This window comes from Pseudonaja textilis, chromosome Z (genome assembly GCF_049901715.1).
Source record: "Pseudonaja textilis isolate UNSWEBS1 chromosome Z, rPseTex1.2, whole genome shotgun sequence".
Taxonomy (NCBI): domain Eukaryota; kingdom Metazoa; phylum Chordata; class Lepidosauria; order Squamata; family Elapidae; genus Pseudonaja; species Pseudonaja textilis.
Window position 1 is genome coordinate 32335041 of NC_142008.1, and position 19832 is coordinate 32354872.

At 36.3% G+C, this 19832-nt stretch overlaps 1 protein-coding gene across 2 annotated transcripts in view; it reads left to right on the forward strand.

Moving 5' to 3' along the window:
* SCIN (scinderin) overlaps positions 1-19832 on the forward strand; it is a 54179-nt gene that overhangs the window by 26990 nt on the left and 7357 nt on the right. For both annotated transcript variants that reach the window (XM_087916384.1, XM_026706339.2), the window contains 9 exons: positions 2638-2730; positions 4694-4826; positions 5886-5974; positions 9016-9231; positions 10285-10406; positions 13369-13459; positions 16137-16307; positions 18926-19103; positions 19220-19341. In XM_087916384.1, the coding sequence (XP_087772510.1) occupies positions 2638-2730; positions 4694-4826; positions 5886-5974; positions 9016-9231; positions 10285-10406; positions 13369-13459; positions 16137-16307; positions 18926-19103; positions 19220-19341 (1215 nt within the window). The remainder of the gene's footprint in view (positions 1-2637; positions 2731-4693; positions 4827-5885; positions 5975-9015; positions 9232-10284; positions 10407-13368; positions 13460-16136; positions 16308-18925; positions 19104-19219; positions 19342-19832) is intronic.

The following is a 19832-nucleotide window of genomic DNA, read 5'->3' on the forward strand; positions in this document are numbered from 1 at the left end:
AATCTCAAACTTCCTTCCCATGAGCACAATTACTGGAGCACAAGATATACTCCACAGTATTCCAGCAATATAATCTTGACTTGGTAGATGTGTCTGAGGCTGATTGCCTGCTTTTTCTCCTACTTCTGACTTAATGATGTTACCAGAGAAAACTGGCAAGTAGCGGCTGAGTAAACCCCTCCTCCTTTTGCCCTTTTTACTCAGTGCTGCTGCCGATACCATCAGAACTTCCTCTCCAGGCTGTTGGCTGCTGCTTTTATTTTTCCCCAGCCACATCTCACTTTCTGCCCAGTGTTGTAGATTGCCTGAGGAGAAACAGCTGAATGAGCAGTGATTCTTCTTAGTACATAGCATTTCATGTTCCACAACTAATGAGGCCATCCTGGTACTATCTTCTTCAGCTATTCCCCTGCTCACTTGTGCTCCTGATGTCCTACAAGGAAGTGTCATATGCTAGTCTGAAACCAACATTGCCTGGCCTATTTGGGCCTATGGAGATTCTCAGTCATCCAGGTTGTCCCAAAGGTGCTACAAAGTCCAGTTGCCTTTTGGGGGAGGAAGAAGCACCAAGACTAGGCCCACTATGAATTTTCGTGCATGTAAAAAGGGACCCCAGATTTAATCAAAATATAATTGCATTGATTATAGCCTATTTAACTGAAAACATCTTAGAGATAAGGAAATGGTGATGAACATATGAACAGGATCCCTGATCATGAACATAAAGATTGATATGTAGAAGCAAAGATGATCCTCCAAGCAACCCAAATCAATTATTTAGGGATTTCAGAAATATTAACAATAATTTAAAATAAGATTAAAAACATGCTGGTCATCAGTATACTGTAACTGATGGAAAAATGATATATGGGAGGTTATTGGAGGGACTGTTTAATTTGGCAGTTGACCATTTTCCCAACTACCCTGAGAATAATTATTCTGTTGGGTCTGCTCTTAATCTCCTCAGAAAAGTAAGAAAAGGCCATAAACCATGAATAAAGTAATGCCACTATATTTGTCAGCTGGCAAATACTATTTTATTTATCTTATTGCATAATATCTTGATAGGACAGAAATATATAGAGGTAGCTTCTTGTTTTAAATATGTTTAAGGTGCTTTTATTATCTTTATATCATATTGCTTTGCTGTTTCTCCCTTATCAAATATTTGCATTGTCAACATGGGACTTTGCTTCATAAATATATACTCTGGGTAATATTGCATTGCAGATATCTTATTTAAATATATTCTGGTTAGACATTAATCCAAATGAGGTTAATTTTTCTTTACTACATATGAAGAGAATTCAATGATGTATTTATATTAGGCAGTGAATTTCCAGCAGGTCCCACATTTGATGCCTATATAACTCAATTTTAAGAATTTGCTTTTCTCATTTTAATTGTACAGATATAGTTATAACTTGCAATTATATTTCTTTCCATCAAAATGAAGTAGACTTGAAAACAAGTCACATACAGTATAGGATGCCTCAGAATAACTTTTTTAGATCCGAAATATCAAATTTTATAAACTTGGCAATTGTTAAAGTGTGCATCTGTTTTTGAGATTTGCACAGGATTTGCCCTTAGATAAATATTTATAAATAGCCTCATTTTAATGCTGACCCATCTTCATATTGACTATGTACCTAGGTAACAATGCATTTGGTGATTCATTAAGAGGTGTATAAAATGGATTTGGAAACTAAGCAGGGTTGGGCTTAATTAATACTTGTATGGGAGACCTCTAGGAAATATTAGGGCTTCTGAGCTAGTTTGAAAAGTTAAAAAAACCCTGCTCATAATATGAAGAGGGCACTGGAAACCTATTTCTTCCAAGAAAACCAGTGGACATGATCATGGAGTCATCAGAAGTCAAGCTTAATTTGAAAGATTTTATCTTTCTTGTAATCAGTCCAAAATATTCCTAATTTTGCGATGGCAAGGTGGGATAGAATGGCTTATATAAAATGACTTATGTAATCTCTCAGTAGCATTTTTTGCTAAATCTTCCGAGAAGTGCCTCCTGTTCATTGATGTAAACATACCGTAATTTCCATAAATTTTCTTTACCGTAAGTATTTAGTTTTTGTTCTTTGATCCTATATTTTCAATGTGGACAATGTGACCAGACCAACTAGTGGATAGATTGGTTTTTCCACTTGTTTGAATTTTATGATAGGAAACAAGTACATATTTTAGACCGTCTAAGTTTGAAAGTTGTATATATTTAGAAAAGTACATTTTATGAAAGAATAAGTTCAAAAGAACATTATGAAATACATATTTCTGTGTGAACTTCCATGGAAATTGGAACAATGGAGTTTTGAATAAACACATATGAAATGAAAGTTTTCCATTGGATAAATACTATGAATGAGCAAGTTTAATACCCACTACCTTCCTAGCATGTGTCTGGTTTAGATCAACCTCTTGTCATCCATCTTTCCAAAGGCATGAAGACATCTGATTGAAGTTGCAAAATTAGGTGGGCTTATGTTGGTGCGACTTTGAAATAACCAAAATCACCAAAAATGATCAAGAATGTTTATCCATAAATAAAAAGGATAGTCAGGTTATTTATATTACTTTGCCATCCTAGGTCTCTTTCAGCCCCAACTTCTTTATGTTCAGGTTTTAGGACCCAAGCAAAATCTTCAGGAAGGCAATGACAATGATGATGAGGCAGCTGATATTACCAACAGGCGAAATGCTAAACTCTACATGGTAAGAATCCTCTTTTTTATGCATATATTTTTATATGGAGCAATGAAAGCATGTTCTTTTAATGGTTTGATATGGCTACTGCGATATGCTTCTTTCGTACCCTTTTTGGCAGTCTAAATTAGTTATTTAAATGCTTTCAACCATTTAAATCTATGACAGATTTATCACATTAAAAATATGCAATGTATATCCACAGGCAACGAGTATGCATACTGTATGTGGCAAGTACAGAATATCATCACACAGATATTGTAATTTACATATTTGCATCGGTATCAGGATTCAAATAACTAATGCTGGTATTTGGATTGTGATATTGTTTGTAAGACACCCTGCTGTATTCATCCATGGCTTTTGCCTGCTGCCTTCAACCTGATACTTTGAACCTGTGTTCTAAAAAATTTTCCCTTAAGGATACTATATCTGTTTTCTGTATTATCTGATGCCCCATTAAAGCAAAAAAAATTATGGAGGGGCATATTCAAGTAAATGCAAGTTTGGCTCCTCTTGAGATCATCCAACTGAACCCTTGGAAATGAAGAGGAAAGTGACTATTATTATGTATGTTGATTCTCTACCTTGCTTGAAAACTTTCACTATCAACTGAATAGCAGAAAAGGACTTCTAACATTTTATAGTTCTCCATTCCAGGAAAAACATCATGTGCTAATATTTGCCTGCAATTATATGCCTAAGTAATTACAAATGTATGCAGAAGAATTATAAATAGTTATTGTGTGAGAGAGGAGAATTGACAGTCCACTGCTTCTCTTATGAAAAGGTGATCAAGAAAAAGATGTCAGCTATTCTTGATTACCTAGTGATACTCTCTGATAATAATAGGAACTCACTTCGCAAACAGCCACTCCGGTTCTTTCTTCCATCAAAGCTAGAAGGTACTAATCTTGTTTTTTTGGTCTGTGATTTAAACAATAGAATTTCCTACTGATTTACATTGTTCATACAATTTCAAAGTGATATTCTCTCTAAAGAACTTCAGTGACTTGATTTTAATGCTATAAAATTGTCATTTTTATTTTTGAATTCTAATGCATTGTAAGGAGAAATTAACCAAATTATAAAGTAAAATAGTTCAGCTCTCTCTTCTGGAAACAATGGAAAATGAAGCATGAGAGCAGAAACTGGTTCTTTTGGAAATGGAATGAAACATTGATTAACCCTCTTTTATGTCTGGAGTAAAGGAAAGCTGGCACATATTTATTAAAAGATGTTTGGTACTGCAAAAGTACCACTTTAAATAACTGAAAAGGGATTTACATGTATTTAATTTAGTGCTATACTTGATCCTGGTTCCCCTTTCCAAAACGTGTGATATATTTACTTCTAAATAGACTGTATTCAGATAAAGGAGCTTGTAGTCCCTGCTGATTTTAATGTTTCCTGTTTTTAGCATGACTAGAAAATTAAAGTGTATGCGGGAAATTAAAGTGTATGTAGGCTTTAATTTTTGGCTTCTTGCATTTTCATTTTTATAGCGCCAAATTGCTGTAACAAATGAGATGAATACAGCAATTGTTCTCCTTCCTTTCTGCTACGGGAAAAGAAATTGGGTTATTAGGAGATAATTCGATAAAGAATGTTATTAGTAAACCTTCAGCCAATTTCCTTTGCAGAGCTCTCTCTGTAATAATTCATTTTTAAAGTTTCAATTTAACATTACTTAAGATTACTTAATTTAAATAATTAAAATTTACATAATTTTTTATAGTTTAATCTCATATTGCATTACCCTGAAGCAAAACCACTGAAACTAATAAAACAATATAAACCAGATTCTAGCTTTTTGTTGTCTTTCGTTGCATCAGGAGCACAAATTTGAAAGTTCAAAGTTGAATGCAATGGCACCCCCTGTACATCCTTAGACATGAACTTTAGAAGTTGTAACCAAGTGAAATTACTTGAACTGTGAGTTGATCTTCATGTGAATGTCCTGCATATTCAGGTGTCCGATGCCAGTGGGTCTATGAAGATTACACTTGTTGCAGATGAAAATCCCTTCTCAAGACCAATGCTTTTGTCTGAAGAATGTTTTATATTGGATTATGGTGCAGCTAGACAGATATTTGTATGGAAAGGTAAATGGAAGTCTCTCTGCTTTCTTTTTAAATGCCAATAGAAGCTTGAAATGAAAGTCACTGGCCCCAGAAGATAAAATTGACATGAGACAATTTTTCTGTTCAGACTCTTAAGAAAGTTGGTCTCATTTAAAACAAAATGAGGTAGGAAGGCCATTGAATATCTGGATTCAATAAATCACTCTAGCTTCCTGCTTTATTAGTGTAACTACAGAGTAAAAATCTTTTAAAAAAAATAACCAAAAAGAAAGGGAGAAATTTCCTAAGATTTTTACCTGCCAGAAAGAATTTGCTGAGCAATTGAGCTTTTAGGGGTTCCATTATCATAATCCTCCAAAGAAACCTTTGTTTTAGCATGTGGACATACATTGATATAAAGTCTGAAGTTTTTGTTTCTGAAGAGATGAAAGGTCTTTGTTTGCTTTCCTGGTAGATCATTCTCTATAATTGGTTCTTTGATAAAAGTAAAATTGTTCAGGACATGTAAATGAAAGTGTTGTGAAGTCATAAAATCTTTATGCAGGAATAGATTCTCTTAGGGGTTTGTGTTTGTGTGTTTGTTTGTTGTTCTTTATCTCTTGGAATGTCTTGATACTGTAAAACATGTATCATGCTGGAAATACTGTTAAACATGTTGGTGGTTGGATTTGGGGAGTTAAAAATCTTAAGGTTGCCAAGTATGAAAAAGCTGCTCATCTTAAGGTTGCCAAGTATGAAAAAGCTGCTATAAAAATCTACTATGACAGATCTCTTTCCTGTAATCAGTAAAGGAAACTGTAAACCTGAGCAGATTAAATTAAGTTTTTGATAACAATTCATAACTAGCAGTTATCAGAAGCTTTGTTGCCTAAATCAGTAAATAATATCAATTGCTACCATTTTGCTAGAATCTTTTCTATTATGCCATTTGAAGTTATGCTGCCCCCCCCCAAATCAAATTGAGCTTAGACTCAGCAATAAATTAAAATAAATGTCAGTGTTCCGAAGAAGTTTCTGAACTTTTCCTTTCATCGAACCACTTCATTGTTGTAATGTGAACTATCGTTTTATATTAATAAGGTAAAAATGCTAATCCAGATGAGAGGAGGGCTGCCATGAAATCAGCTGAGGAATTTGTTCAGCAAATGAATTATCCTCTCAACACACAGGTATGCTTATTTAAGGAACACCTGCTGTTACACAAGATTTCTAACGTTATAGTAACTGCAGTTGTAAGGCTACCATAACCTAATTACTGTATTTTTCGGAGTATAAGACGCACTGGACCATAAGTTGTACCTCGCTTTAGAAGAGAAAAGCAAGAAAAGAAACGGTTTTTTGCCTCCATGGGTCCCGTTTTTGCCCTCCCTGGCATTCAGAAGCACTCTGCACAGGCCTGTTTTTGGCCTGCAGAGTGCTATTGGATGCTGGGGAGGGCAAAAATGGGACATGCAGAGGGTTCAGTAGGCCAAAAACAGGCCCGTATTCACTCTATAAGATGCAGAAACATTTCCACCCACTTTGGGGGGGAGGGGAAGTGCATCTTATACTCTGAAAAATACGGTACTATGGGTACAATTGAGATAGAAAATATATTATCTGTAGATTAAAATGTTTCCAATATTCAATATTTTAATGTCCAGGCTTGAATTTTTAGATTTATTATAAAAATTAAGATTGTCAAAATTAAAAACCCTAACATAAAATCCTACACCAAACCAAAAGCCCCATAAAATCAGATCAAAAACTGTAACAAAATCTGCTACATATATGTGATCTAAAAAGCAGCAAAGCCTTGTAAAATAGAAAAGTCAGACAATACGATATTCACATTTCTGACCAAAAAGAATTTCTCAAGCAGCTAGTTTTAACATTTGTTTGAAGCACCTAGAGGAATGCCTCAAAAAGATCCACCTACTATTTGTTTTGCGTGAGCATAAACATTCATGCTGATTATTTCATATATTTAAATGCAACAGAGATTTCAAGCAAAAAAAAAAGAAGTAATGATCACGTACCTGAAAAAGAATAACAATAGACTGAGAGAGAACAGGGTTTAGAAAAATCTGAATAGTTGCAAATGCATGATAAAGCTTTCTTGATCTATCAGCCAGAAATAGAAAAGGAGAGTCAAGATTTGCAAGAAAATGAACTAGTTAAGCAAGGAAATGCAGCAATTTTCAGGCTCCAGCAACCAAAAGTAACTGAAAGGCAAAATGAATTGGCTGGAAAAGTCATTAAAAACTTGCAAGAATTGATAGCAAGAATTAGACTATTTGTCTTAAAGCAAACATAGAGGAGACTCTTATTTGAGATATTTCAGAACATAAACCTGAAAACCATTTCAGCATTAATATTTCTGAAACAACTCAACTGGGGTAATGTATTATGTTGCTTGCATTGTTACCAAAGATTGAGATGTGAAAGGAATTAAAACAATTTTTTTAAAAAACCTAAGTGGAAATTCTCTTAGAATTGAAAGTGAAAGAAATAAATGAAAATCTGAATAATTTGCAAGATCTAAAATTATGAAAATATAAAAACAAACAGTTGAAACTGATTCTAAAAATTGCAATGGCTTTTGGCAAGTGAAAGGTGATTTTGGTTTTTAAAGATCTTAAAAAAAACAGAGCATCATCAGAACCAAAACCACAGCTCATAATCAAGAACTAAAACAGAAAATTATATTATCAGAAAAAACCCTACACAAAGTAATATAATGGTCATAAAAGCCAATTCAAACAAAATTTAAAATTTAGAGCTAATCAAGATAAGGAATATTGTTTCCAAGTACCATCCCAGTGAAATAATGTTTGTAAACCTAAGCAAAATTAAAATAAATATAAACATTGTTGATATGAATATAAATATTTAAGAACAAAGTAATCTTACTTTTTGGGGAAAACTATGGGATCATTCCATTAAAAATAACAAAATGACATTGCTGAGAGTTAATTACTGAAAATGAATTAGAGAAAAATTAGAGACTTTTAAAGAGAAAAATAGTTCAGAAGTAGTAAAAAATATAAAAAAATGAAGTGCGCCTGGAATTGATAAATTGCATGCAGGTTATGAAGAAAAAAATGATTTGATGATTACATTTAGACAGTGATGCCCAACCTTTTTGGCACCAGGGGCTGGTTTCATAGAAGATCATTTTTCCACGAATTGGTTGGGGGGAATGGTTCAGAAAGAACTATTTGCAGAAATGGAATTTAGACGTGACTATTAAAAAGCAATAATTAAAAATGAGATTAGAAAAATTGAAAATTAAAGCACTCTATGGACATTGTTTTGAAAAATAGTAATGGAAAATTGGACAATATCAGAACATGGTAATGGATTAGGAATGGCACATTAAAAAAATAAAAAAGAAGGAACATTTTTGTTGCCCAGGAACAGCTCCTACACATAAATGTCATTGGGCTCAAATAGGAAATACTAGTTTAGATAGTAGATGATGAGATAAGAATGAAACAAATAAAACTGGATATAGTGAAATCATACATACTGATTACCAAAAAAAAAAAAAGGCATGACTGACTTTGCAAAATATTACATCAGCATTTATGTAAAAACTATGACTTCACTATCAATGAGAATTACTTATGATGTGAATTCACTATAATGTAATTGAAAATGACAGAACAAAAATGTGTGTTGTTACCTTCAGATTGATTACCTGAAATATATCAAACCAGTAACATTGTCATTGAAAATAACTATAATTTATCAGTGAAGTATTCCAATATAAAATAATTATAATTTATCAGTGAAGCTATTTCAAGACACTAAGGCTGAAAAGAAGAAAAGAGAAATTATTACAAAACACTAGTTTGGAAATAGAGATTGCAAATATTTGAAAGAAATTTATAGTGGTATCAGCTGCATTTTGGTCAGTTCATAGGCCTCTTGATAGGATTGAAATCATTAAGAAGAAAGCTAACAATATTGGCTGGGACACATGATGAGTACATTTGAAATAATAATTATTATAATAATTATTAAAAAGTCTTGCTTGTATTCCAGAATATTATGGAATATGGTCCAATCTTTAAATATGCCCTATGAGCTGAGGCTTATTTGGAGACTGGATCAAGTACTGTTTGATACTATTTTCCTACAATATGGGAGAAAAATAATGCTGGTAATTATATGTATTTCATATCGTATCTGTGATTTCATATCGTATCTGTGATTTGACATACAGATTCAGATTCTTCCAGAAGGAGGTGAAACACCCATCTTCAAGCAGTTCTTTAAAGACTGGAAAGACAGAGATCAAAGCAATGGCTTTGGAAAAGTGCATGTCATGGAGAGAGTGGCAAAAATCGAACCAATTGAATTTGATGCTAGCAAGTTACATGAATCTCCCCAAATGGCAGCCCAGCACAACATGATAGATGATGGCTCTGGGAAAGTGGAGGTATTTATGCATATTGACCTTATATTGCTGTCAACTTTCAATACTTATTTTTGTTTTATGGTGGTATTTTTGTAATATTTTTTAGCCAAACACTCTCACAGTTCACATTTTAATCGAGGTATTTTGGCTCATAAATATAAAACAGGACACATCTTAGCACAATGCTTTAACTATTAACAAGTGTAGCTGCGGCAAACTTTACACCTTGTCCTCAGGTCATGGGAAGAGCGATTGATTGTTCTCTCACTTCTGTGTCCCTACCCAGGTTTCAGAGAAGCTTTCTTGGTATTAAGGGGAAATCCTTCCCTTTTAGAGAAAAACAAGAGGGGAGGGGTTATTTTTATTTGAATTACAAGTAAAGAAGAGGGACAAAAACACCTCCCCTCCATCATCCTTGCATGCATTATTCCCAGTGATGATCATTTCCTGTGACTGTAATTAATGAAAGGAAAGTGGGGCATGCTTATATTCTGTGGATTAAAACAAAACCTTGAAGTTTTGTTGTTTGTTTCCATTAAATTCCCAAGATATCTAGAACTTGAATCCAATGAAGTAGAATAGGATTTCCTCAATTGCATAATCCCATGCAGATTAAAAAAAATGTAATTTCTCCCCTTCTAACTCACATTACACAGGAAGATACTGCATGATTTCTTAAAACATACCATGGATGATTTCCTCACGAGTGTTCCTATAGACTAAAGATTTCTGGTCAAGCCACTAATAAAAAGACCATTTAAGGGTTGTAGGATACTAATGCTTTTTTTCCCCTTCACAGATGTCTGAGGTACCAAATCTGAATTAAGTACATGTGAACAAGTTGTTATTTTGACATGTAAATATTAAATTATAAGTATACCTTTAATGTATTTAAATAGGAAAAAATGTAAGCTTATACTTTAATGTGCCACATGATTTATTTCTGCTGTGAAAGATTTCAGACAGATTGTTCCTCTGGAATGATAGTGTATCAAAAGTTCTGTTTGAGGATCTAAAATAGGTTCTAAAAAAACTATGTACAGTAGTTTTCCATTTATACCTTATTTTTCTTAGATTTGGCGCATTGAAAGTAATGGCAGAATCCCTATAGAACCTGGTAGCTATGGGCAGTTTTATGGTGGTGACTGCTACATCATATTGTACACCTACCCTAAGGGCAAGATTATCTACACATGGTATGTTTAGTTAAAGTGCTATTATTGTGTTAATATGATTTGAAAAGTCTGTCTGAAAACTTTGTAGGCATATACTAAGCATAATTCTGTGCTTCAGCTTGCCTTAGGACACGATTGGATCTCCTATTATTTTGGGATGGCTAGAAGGGATGGCATTACCCTCTGCCAGTTCTCAGTCTGCTCGGAAAGGACCTTCACCTGAGTTTTCTGAGCTGCATCAAAAGTGGTTGCTGACACTTCATTCCATTTTCAAAATAAATATCTTCAATCTGATTGGTTCACACACTACCCAGTCTCTACTCTTGTCTTCAGCAGCCATTTTGTATTGGGCTGCTGAGGTGCCTACTAGAAAATATTTACCTTTTGTTTTGGAGGACTGCTGGCTAATCCTGTAGGTTTTGTTTTAACTGAGAAAAATTGACAAGAGTTCATTCCAGTTTCTATTTTCTGACAGGAAGAATGCAAAACTGTTTTTATCCCCACCAGTCCTGAAAAATCATGCCCAGGGAAAGCAATTGACATTTGCTTTTCTGATACGGGTGAAAGGGAGAAAGAACAGGGAAATGTAACAATTGTGGCTGTATTACTCCTGGCCTAGATCAGTGGTCCCCAAACTTTTTCATTCCACCGCTCCCTTGGTGCTACAAACTCATCCTCAGTGGCCCCCACCCAGGGGTGGAATTCAAATTTCTTAACAACTGATTCTGTGGACATGGCCTAATTTGTGGGCATGGTTTGATGGTCATGTGACTGGGTGGCATGGCAAACCAAATATAAGTGGTCCTCGCTTAATGGCCAATTGCTTGGCAAGTGTTCTAACTTATGACTGACCTCCCCAGAGCTACTTGACCTGTTTTTGGATTTTGATAGCTGTGCACACACACACACACACACACACACACACACACACACCCTTCGAACTCTGCTGGAGCAGGTGGTTGGATTAGCTGTCTCATTCAGTTTCCCTCGCTCCTTCCCTCCCTTTTTCCTTCCTTTCTCTTTTTTCTGTCCCTTCCTTCCATTCCCCCTCTTTCTTTGTCTATCCCTTTTCTTCCTTTCTCTCTCCCTTCTTTACTTTCTTGTCTGTTCCTCCCCCCTCTCTCTTTCTCTCTCTTTTCCCCTCTTCTCTCTCTGTTTTTCTCTCTTTCCCTCTCTCTCTATCCCTTCTCTAACCTATCTACCTATTTTCTGGCCAGGCAGGCATGGCTTAGTCTGTCAAAGGCCTGGGCTAATCCTGCATCACCCCGTTTCCCCTTTCAGATGCCCTGGCCCTTAATCTTCCCATTTCCTCCCCCACAACTGCCTCATTTGTTGCCCCAGGGCCATGACTTTACCTTTCTCCTGTGGCTGGCTGGCAGGGAAGGCAAGCCAGGGCTGAACCATTGTTGTTGTTGGGCTCCCTGCCAGCCCACATTGCCCTTGTCATGAATGCCTGCAGCTGCCACATGCTTTTTTCGGTGCAGTTGGACTGCAGGCATCTCTCCACCCGTTCCTTCATTCCCTGCCCAGTCAGTCCTTATTGCGTATGTGCGACATCACGACAATCGCTGAAGGCCACAGTGGCGCATTGGAGAAGCAGAGCAAGCAAAGCCAGAGGTCAGTAATTTTCACTGCAAAAAGCATACAGATACCGTGTCTTTTCTTCGGTGCAGCTGGAGTCCAGCCGCACTGAAAAAAACATGTGGTGGCTAGAGGTTTTGCAGTGAAAATTATTGACCTCCGGCTTTGCTCTACTTCTCCAATGCACCACTGCAGTTGCATTCTAGGCTCCGGCCCCGCAGTCCATTCCATTGAGCCTGCTGCATCAGAGGGACTTGCCCAAGTAAGTCCAAGCGGAGTGGTGCAGCAGTCAATAGGGTGAGCCTGCATGGTCGGCACCTAGAATGCAGCTGCAGCGGCATGTTGGAGAAGCAGAGCAAAGCCAGAGGTCGGTAATTTTCACTGCAAAAGCTTCCAACTGTCATTTTTTTTCCGGTGTGGCTGGAGTCCAGATGCAGCATCTGGAGGCTTTTTGCTGTGCAAATTACCGACCTCCGGATTTGCTTGCTCTGCTTCTCTAACCTGCCACTGTGGCCATCAGTGATTGTTGTGCATGCATGCAATGTCACACATGCGCAATAAGGACTGACTGGACAGGGAACGGAGGAGCAGGCGGAGAGGAATGGGGCCAGCCAGGGGGCAGTTTTACCGGTTCTCCGAACTACCAGGAATGGTAATGGACCGGTAGAATCCCATCCCTGAATTGCGCCCTGTTAGGGGTCCACCTTCAGCATTCCTCTGCCGCCCCCTTGCCCCTTAGCGCCCCCTGCCACCACCACCCTTGCCCCCGTCCACTTTAGGAACCACTGGCCTAGATAGATAATCTGGCTATTACTGTGGCCAAAGTGGAAGGAAAGGTTGAAATCTGGAAAGGTATTTCTTAAATGGGCTTAATTTCCAGCTGGTTTATGCAAGAAAGGCAAGCAGCTGAAAACCACAGTGAGAGAAAACTTTAGTTTTACAGTCAGAATAGCTCCATTTACAATAAAGACCAACATTGTTTAAGATGAAAGATATAGTGCCTCGGTCTTTTGACTTTTGGTCCCATCTAACTCAAATTGTGAAGTATAATATATTTGTAATGCAATGAGAACTAAAAAAATTATCATAATACAGAAAAGCTGCATACTTTATGACATACTTTAGGATTTTCTTGTCTCCCTTCTATAACTATAGAACAGAATCCTTTGTTACTTTAAACATATTAGTGTCTGCCCTGATCCTAATCTTCTAAATTGGATGATTTCAAGTAGCTTTTGGAATAAGATTACTTATATAAGTTTTGTTTCTGTTTCATTTTTTTCCAAATATGTTCTAAGCCCACTACTTTATGCTTCTTGACTCAAAGAAAGAGTTATGCTTTATATAATCTTGGGGATGATTAGTTTGAAGTGAGACTTAGTTGTACTTCTTCTATCCACAGGCAAGGAACTCATGCAACTAAAGATGAACTTACTCATTCAGCATTCTTAACTGTCCAACTTGATCGATCACTTGACGGACAGGCTGTCCAGGTTAGAACTCTATTGAGAAATATGAACATCTTGATGGTGCAAACTTGAGAAAACATGAGAGAAATAGCGCAGTATTTGGTGTGTTATTTAAACTACTTTTAAATTGCATACCAAATATGTTCATATTTTTCTAATCAGTTTTGATCTCTCTCTATATATATATATTAGATATTTTTAATGCTGCTTGTTCTTTATAGAGAATAAAAATATACCCTTATTTTTTTGTGACACTTAAATAAACAAACAGTGGTCTAGAAGCTAAAACTTATGAAGAATGTTTGCAGGAATTGGGTATGTCTGGTCTAGTGAAAAGAAGAACTAGGGGAGACACAATAACAGTATTCCAATATTTGAGGGCCTACTAGAAAGATGAGGGAGCCAATCTATTTTCCAAATCACCAGAAGGCAAGACAAGAAGCAATACATAGAAACTAATCAAAGAGAGAAGCAATGTAGAACCAAAGAGAAATTTCCTAAAGTGAGAACAATTAACCAGTGGAAAAATGTAGATGTCCCATCTGGTGGAGGCTTTTAAGAATAGACTGGACAGCCACTTGTATGAAATGGTATAGAGTCTCTTGCTCAAGCAGAGGATTGGACTAGAAGACCTCCAACTCTGTTGTTTTGTATCCTAATTATATTTTGAAAAAGAAACAGACCTTTCAAAATCCTAACTGGGTAATCTAGGATGCAATTAGGTTTTCAGTCACCAGATGGTGCTGCTGCCTATTTAAAAAAATATATAAAGCTCTCCAAATGCTAAATTGGAAATAGTATTGTGCTGTTTTTCTAGGAATCTCCATAAGATCATAGTTACACTCCTTTTCTATTTTTTAATGTCTCCATGGTGAGACTCTGGATTACATACAATAATGTAACCAGTTAAAACAAAGCCAGATAAAAACAATTAAGAAACCAGAAAAACGTAATAGTAATTACCAAGTATTTATAATTATAAATGTGTCTATGGTAGTTTGGACCAAAACTATGATGGAACAAGAATGTTTTTGTCTTGCAAAATGTAAGTTGGGAGGAGGAATCCATAGTAATACTAAATCATATAAGGACCAACAATAGAGAAGGCAAACTTCACATTAGACTTGTGAATAAAATTGTAGAGATCTTAAATCTCAAGACTGTGTTTAAAAGATTGTTTAATAGAGACTAGTATTATTGTGCAAGATGAAATGCCATTGGTAGCAAGTATGGAAACATCCAACCTCATTTGTGCTCACTCTTCTCTCTCAAATTCACATGTTAGTTATTTGGCTGTCCTTTCCTACCACCAAGCTTAGGACAAGCTCTCGGAGGAGATATGCCATGTGCTTAAACAGCTCTCACTTTTGGAGCCCTGGTCAAAAACTAGGGATTCATAATATTTATCAAGTTCCTAGTAAGCCATAATACTTATTGTGTATGGACAGGGGGCTATGTTGCTTGAAGGTTTGCAACACTTACAGGAAACTGGCACCCAATGTAGATATCCTTCAGTCCCTGTGAAACATATGATATCCACAAAGAATCACTCCTTCCCTAACCTGTAAGATAGATTTTTCTCATGTGTTGTTTCTACCTATCATGCTTTTCCTCCACTCACAACTGACTTACTTTAAAGTACAATTAGCCAACTTCACATTTTTCTTTTGAAACTGCACTAAAACCCAAGTTACTTAAAAGGATTCAAACAGATATATAAAAATATAGTACATAAATGGCCTGAAAGAAGAATATTTTGGCAAACATCTATATATTCCATATATTCCAGGAGCAGAGTCCTGTAGACTGCTTCCTGCCTACCTTTTTGTTTCTCCTATATCAGATGGTAGATTGTATATTTCTTCAGCATAAAGACAATTCTGAAGGGGGAAAAAAGAGCAATGCAAGTATTTTTAAGGATATAGAGAATACAGAATAATTAGATTGGAAGGGATCTTGGAAGTCTTCTAGTCAAACCTCTTGCCCCTGTCAGGAAATCGTAACCATTCTGGACTTTCTTTCAGTTTGATGGGATGGGTATATGTGGCCATAGAAAGAATAACAGAACAGAGTTGGAAAGGATTCTTTATTCAGTCACCCTGCCATATAAAGATAGTTTTAGAAAAAAAATAATTTTAGTATATAACCTACAAATCAGTTTTCCAAAGTTCTTTGTTATTATGCTAAATTTTGGTCATACTAGTTTTCCACCTTTTTAATAATATGGATTGAAAAATGTACATTGCTCTTCATATATATTGCTAATGGTCCAAAAAATGTCTCAGGTTTTTGGCAAGGCAATTTGGCACGATGTAGTTTAGATTATTTTTGCAATATTTGAAGAACAGACAGCATTGAGGGAGTATTAAAGAGGCTTCTTGAAATAGATGTAGGGTTTTCCTATGTGTGGTAAATACCCCTGTTTTCTTCTGAATTTACATTCAAATCTTCCTGAATCACCCACAGATACACTCACTCCATTTTACTGTTTCTATTGCAGGAAAGAACAGGCTTAAAGTTCTATAACTGTACTACATGCCTGCTACAATTTTATTTTAAAGCTTACATTTTAAAATCTTTTTAAAGCTTGAATTATTCAAGAAATGATTCCTGCCAACATGTTGAGGCTAGAACTGGGCAGTAGATTTTCTGATATAAGACTTGTAAAAATATCCTGTGTTTCATATTAAAATACTTGCAGATTAGAGTGAGCCAAGGCAAGGAACCTCCACATTTGTTGAGTTTGTTCAAAGATAAGCCACTCATTGTTTACAAGGATGGGACCTCCAAGGCTACTGGCCAAGTGCCCCCTGCTGCAACCCGCTTGTTCCAAATTCGCAGAAACCTTGGAACCATCACCAGGATTGTTGAGGTAATAAATTCCTATTCAGAAATCTGTTCTCAGTGTAACTGAATAGAATTACTTGGAGTCCAGACACAGGGCCAGGTATTTTCATACGGATGCGATATGGAGAAAAGTCGCACATCTCCCCATATTCCTCTCTCCACAAGCAGCCTCTCGCAGCACCTTTAAACTTAGTGCGCTTCACAAATGAGGGGCGAGGCTGCTCACGGAGAAAGGAATATGGAGAGACACACAACTTTTCTCCACGCTGAGCTGCTCTTGCCAGTGGCTCCAGACTGTTTTGTCCAGCTAAGACTAGATCAGAGGTTCCCAAAGCTTTGCCGCCTGGAGAATTCTGGGAGTTGAAGTCCACAAGTTTTAAAGTTGCCAAGTTTGGGGATCTCTGGACTAGATTATCAAGGAGGAGAGAATAACATGCAGCAGATGCCTATCAAAAGTAATACTGCAGATTGGCTGTTTACATTGAAATCAGGTGCAAGATATTAATAGTAGGTAAATTATTGGGCAGTTTAGTTTGGTATTTATTTCAGTAGGCTGATTTTAGAAAGCTAAACAGGATCAGACCTGGTAAGTACTTGGCTGGGAAACCAACACAAAATAGGATGTGGGGAGGAATGGGGTTGGGAAGGAAAGAAGGAAGATAGGATAAGATAACTTTTATTGTCATTTTGTTACTGTAAGTACACTGGCACACATTAAAAGTGAAATATACATACAAATACACATACATAACACACATATACACATGCTACACACACATAAAATCATTGCCCATTTTGAATACATAGCAGAAAGGAAGAAAGAGTATTGGATACATATAAACAAATGTGTGTGAAAAAAATGGCAAAGAAATAGGATTATAAAAAAATCAGCTTCCAATCTTAGCAGTTATAGATGAGAGAGAGAAAGAGAAATGAGAAACAGAGAGAGGGATAAAGAAAAAGGGAGATAAGGAAGAAAGAGATGAGAGAGATAGAGGGAGAAAGGAAGGAAGGAAGAAACCTGTTTAAAAGAAAATAGAAAAATGGCTCCTTGAGTGTTTAAGGTTGAAGACCCTGAGTTAGGCAAACACCATGGTCATTAAGTGAACTTTGTGGTCATTAAGCAAACACTGGTTGTTAAACAAGTCCATTTTCCCCAATGAACATTTTTAACCGGAAACCAGAAGGAATTGTTGGAAACATAGAAAACCTCAGTCAAAAGACTGTGTGGGATGTTGTAACTGGTTGTGTGTGTGTGTGTGTGTGCATGGCTGTCAAAACACCAAAAACAGATTAAATAGCTCTGGGGAGGTCAGTCGTAAATTAGAACACTTGCTAAGCAACTGGCCATTAAGCAAGGACCATTTATATTTGGTTTGCCAGTCACATGACCACCTAGCTATGCCCATCCTAGTCACATGGCCACCTAGCTATGCCCACCCCAGTCACATGACCACCTAGCCAGGCCCAGCCAGTCACATGGCCACCAAGCCACACCCACAAATTAGGCCACACCTACAGAACCAGTTGTTAAGAAATTAGAATCCCACCCCTGCATATACTGAATACACATTTTGGGAAATTTCAGCCAATAAAAATAATGCATGAAATTGTATTAGAAAAGATAATTTTGCAAAAGAAATAAAATTGGGGGAAATGTTTATAAAAATCCATAAGGTAAAGTAAAGGTTCCCCTTGCACATAAGCACTAGTCATTTCCAGCTCTAGGGAGTGGTGCTCATCTCCATTACAAAACCAAAGAGCTAGCACTGTCCAAAGATGTCTCTGTGGTCATGTGGCCGGCATGACTAAACACCAAAGGTGCACGGAATGCTGTTACCTTCCCACCAAAGTGGTCCCTATGTTTCTACTTGCATTTTTACATGCTTTTGAACTGCTAAGTTGGCAGAAGCTGGAACAAGTCATGGGAGCTCACTCCGTTACATGGTGTTAGGGATTCAAACCGCCAAACTGCCTACCTTTCTGATCGACAAGCTCAGCGTCTTAGCTATTGAGCCACCGCGTCCCGTTCAATCCATAGACCATTAAAAATTGCAAATGGGTGCAAAACTGGAACAAAATAAACCTCAGATAATCAAAATAAGAAACGAACAAAATAATTGAAGTGAATGACAGCTAAGAAAATACAGTTCTTTGCTAAAGATTTGCCCATATGTGCTATGATGCTACTTCATAATTCATATTTTAATTTACAAAACATAAACACCAACTTGTCTCAGATTGCAACCTGATTAACTAAGGATAAGTCTGATTAAGCACAAATTTAATTCCTCCTTTTCTTCCCCCTCTCCCCCCAAAAGATACCATCCCTAAAATATTGATATATTTAAAGTGCATGAAATACTGGCTGTACCTCTGATTTGCTTGTTACACTGAACCTATTATATATTTTCTGTTCCTATTTTTATGATTATTTTGAGTATGAATGTATGTGTGTGTGTAAAGGAAACTTTTTTCCTAACTAGTTATTCTTAAGATTATAAATTACAATTTTGTCTCATTACATTGTATTAAACTTCTTAGCTCAAGCATATGGTGCTTGAAAAAAATAATTTTGCTTACAATATAAAGTTCAGAAATGGGGGCAAACAGAAAAAGACAAATGTCTTTTTTTAATCTCAGGTTGATGTTGATGCAATTTCACTGAATTCCAATGATGTCTTTGTTTTGAAACTACCAACTAAGTCTGGGTATACCTGGATTGGTAAAGGAGCAAGCAAAGAAGAAGAAAAAGCTGCTAAGTATGTAGCTGGTGTCCTAAAATGTCAGACTTCAAGAATTGAAGAAAGTCATGAACCCCGTGAGTGTGCAAATAAAATTAAATGAAATGAAAATCTCAGCATGACAGGGCAGTCAGGAAGCAGGTCTCTTAAGATTTAATGCCTGCAAGGTAATTTTTGTGTGGTTACTTTTTAGAGGAATTTTGGACTGCGCTTGGTGGTAAAAAACAATACCAATCATCACCCCATTTGCAAAGTGAATCAGAAGACCATCCGCCTCGTCTATATGGTTGTTCTAATAAAACTGGCAGGTTTATAGTAAGTTTAAGAGTTACTTTAAAACTTAATAATAAGTTTTTTCTAATTTACTATGGTTGTTTATTTCTTGGGCATAATAAATCTATTTGAATATGTTGTAAGTAAATAAAAATACTTTTTGCAAGAGCATAAAATATAAAGGAACATTTTATAAAGATTCAGATATTAGGACTTGTCATAGCAACACTTGAGGAAGGGAAGGTAGCTCAGGCAAAATGATGGTGGAAACAACCCTGTTCCTTTTCTGTAACATCAGTGTTACAGACATGTTTAAAAAGCAGGATTTCATTTGCAATGCTGTACTGTCATCTTGCCTATTCTCATCCTTTCCCACAGATGTTGCTCCTTGAGTTTGATAGAATAATATCGGGACACTATACATTGTATTAAGATCTTTATGAAGATAGTTCTGCAGTAAACATAGGTTGACTGGAGCCTGTATTTATAATGCCATTGGAATATTTTTGTTCAATGTATTGTCCTCTATTTAG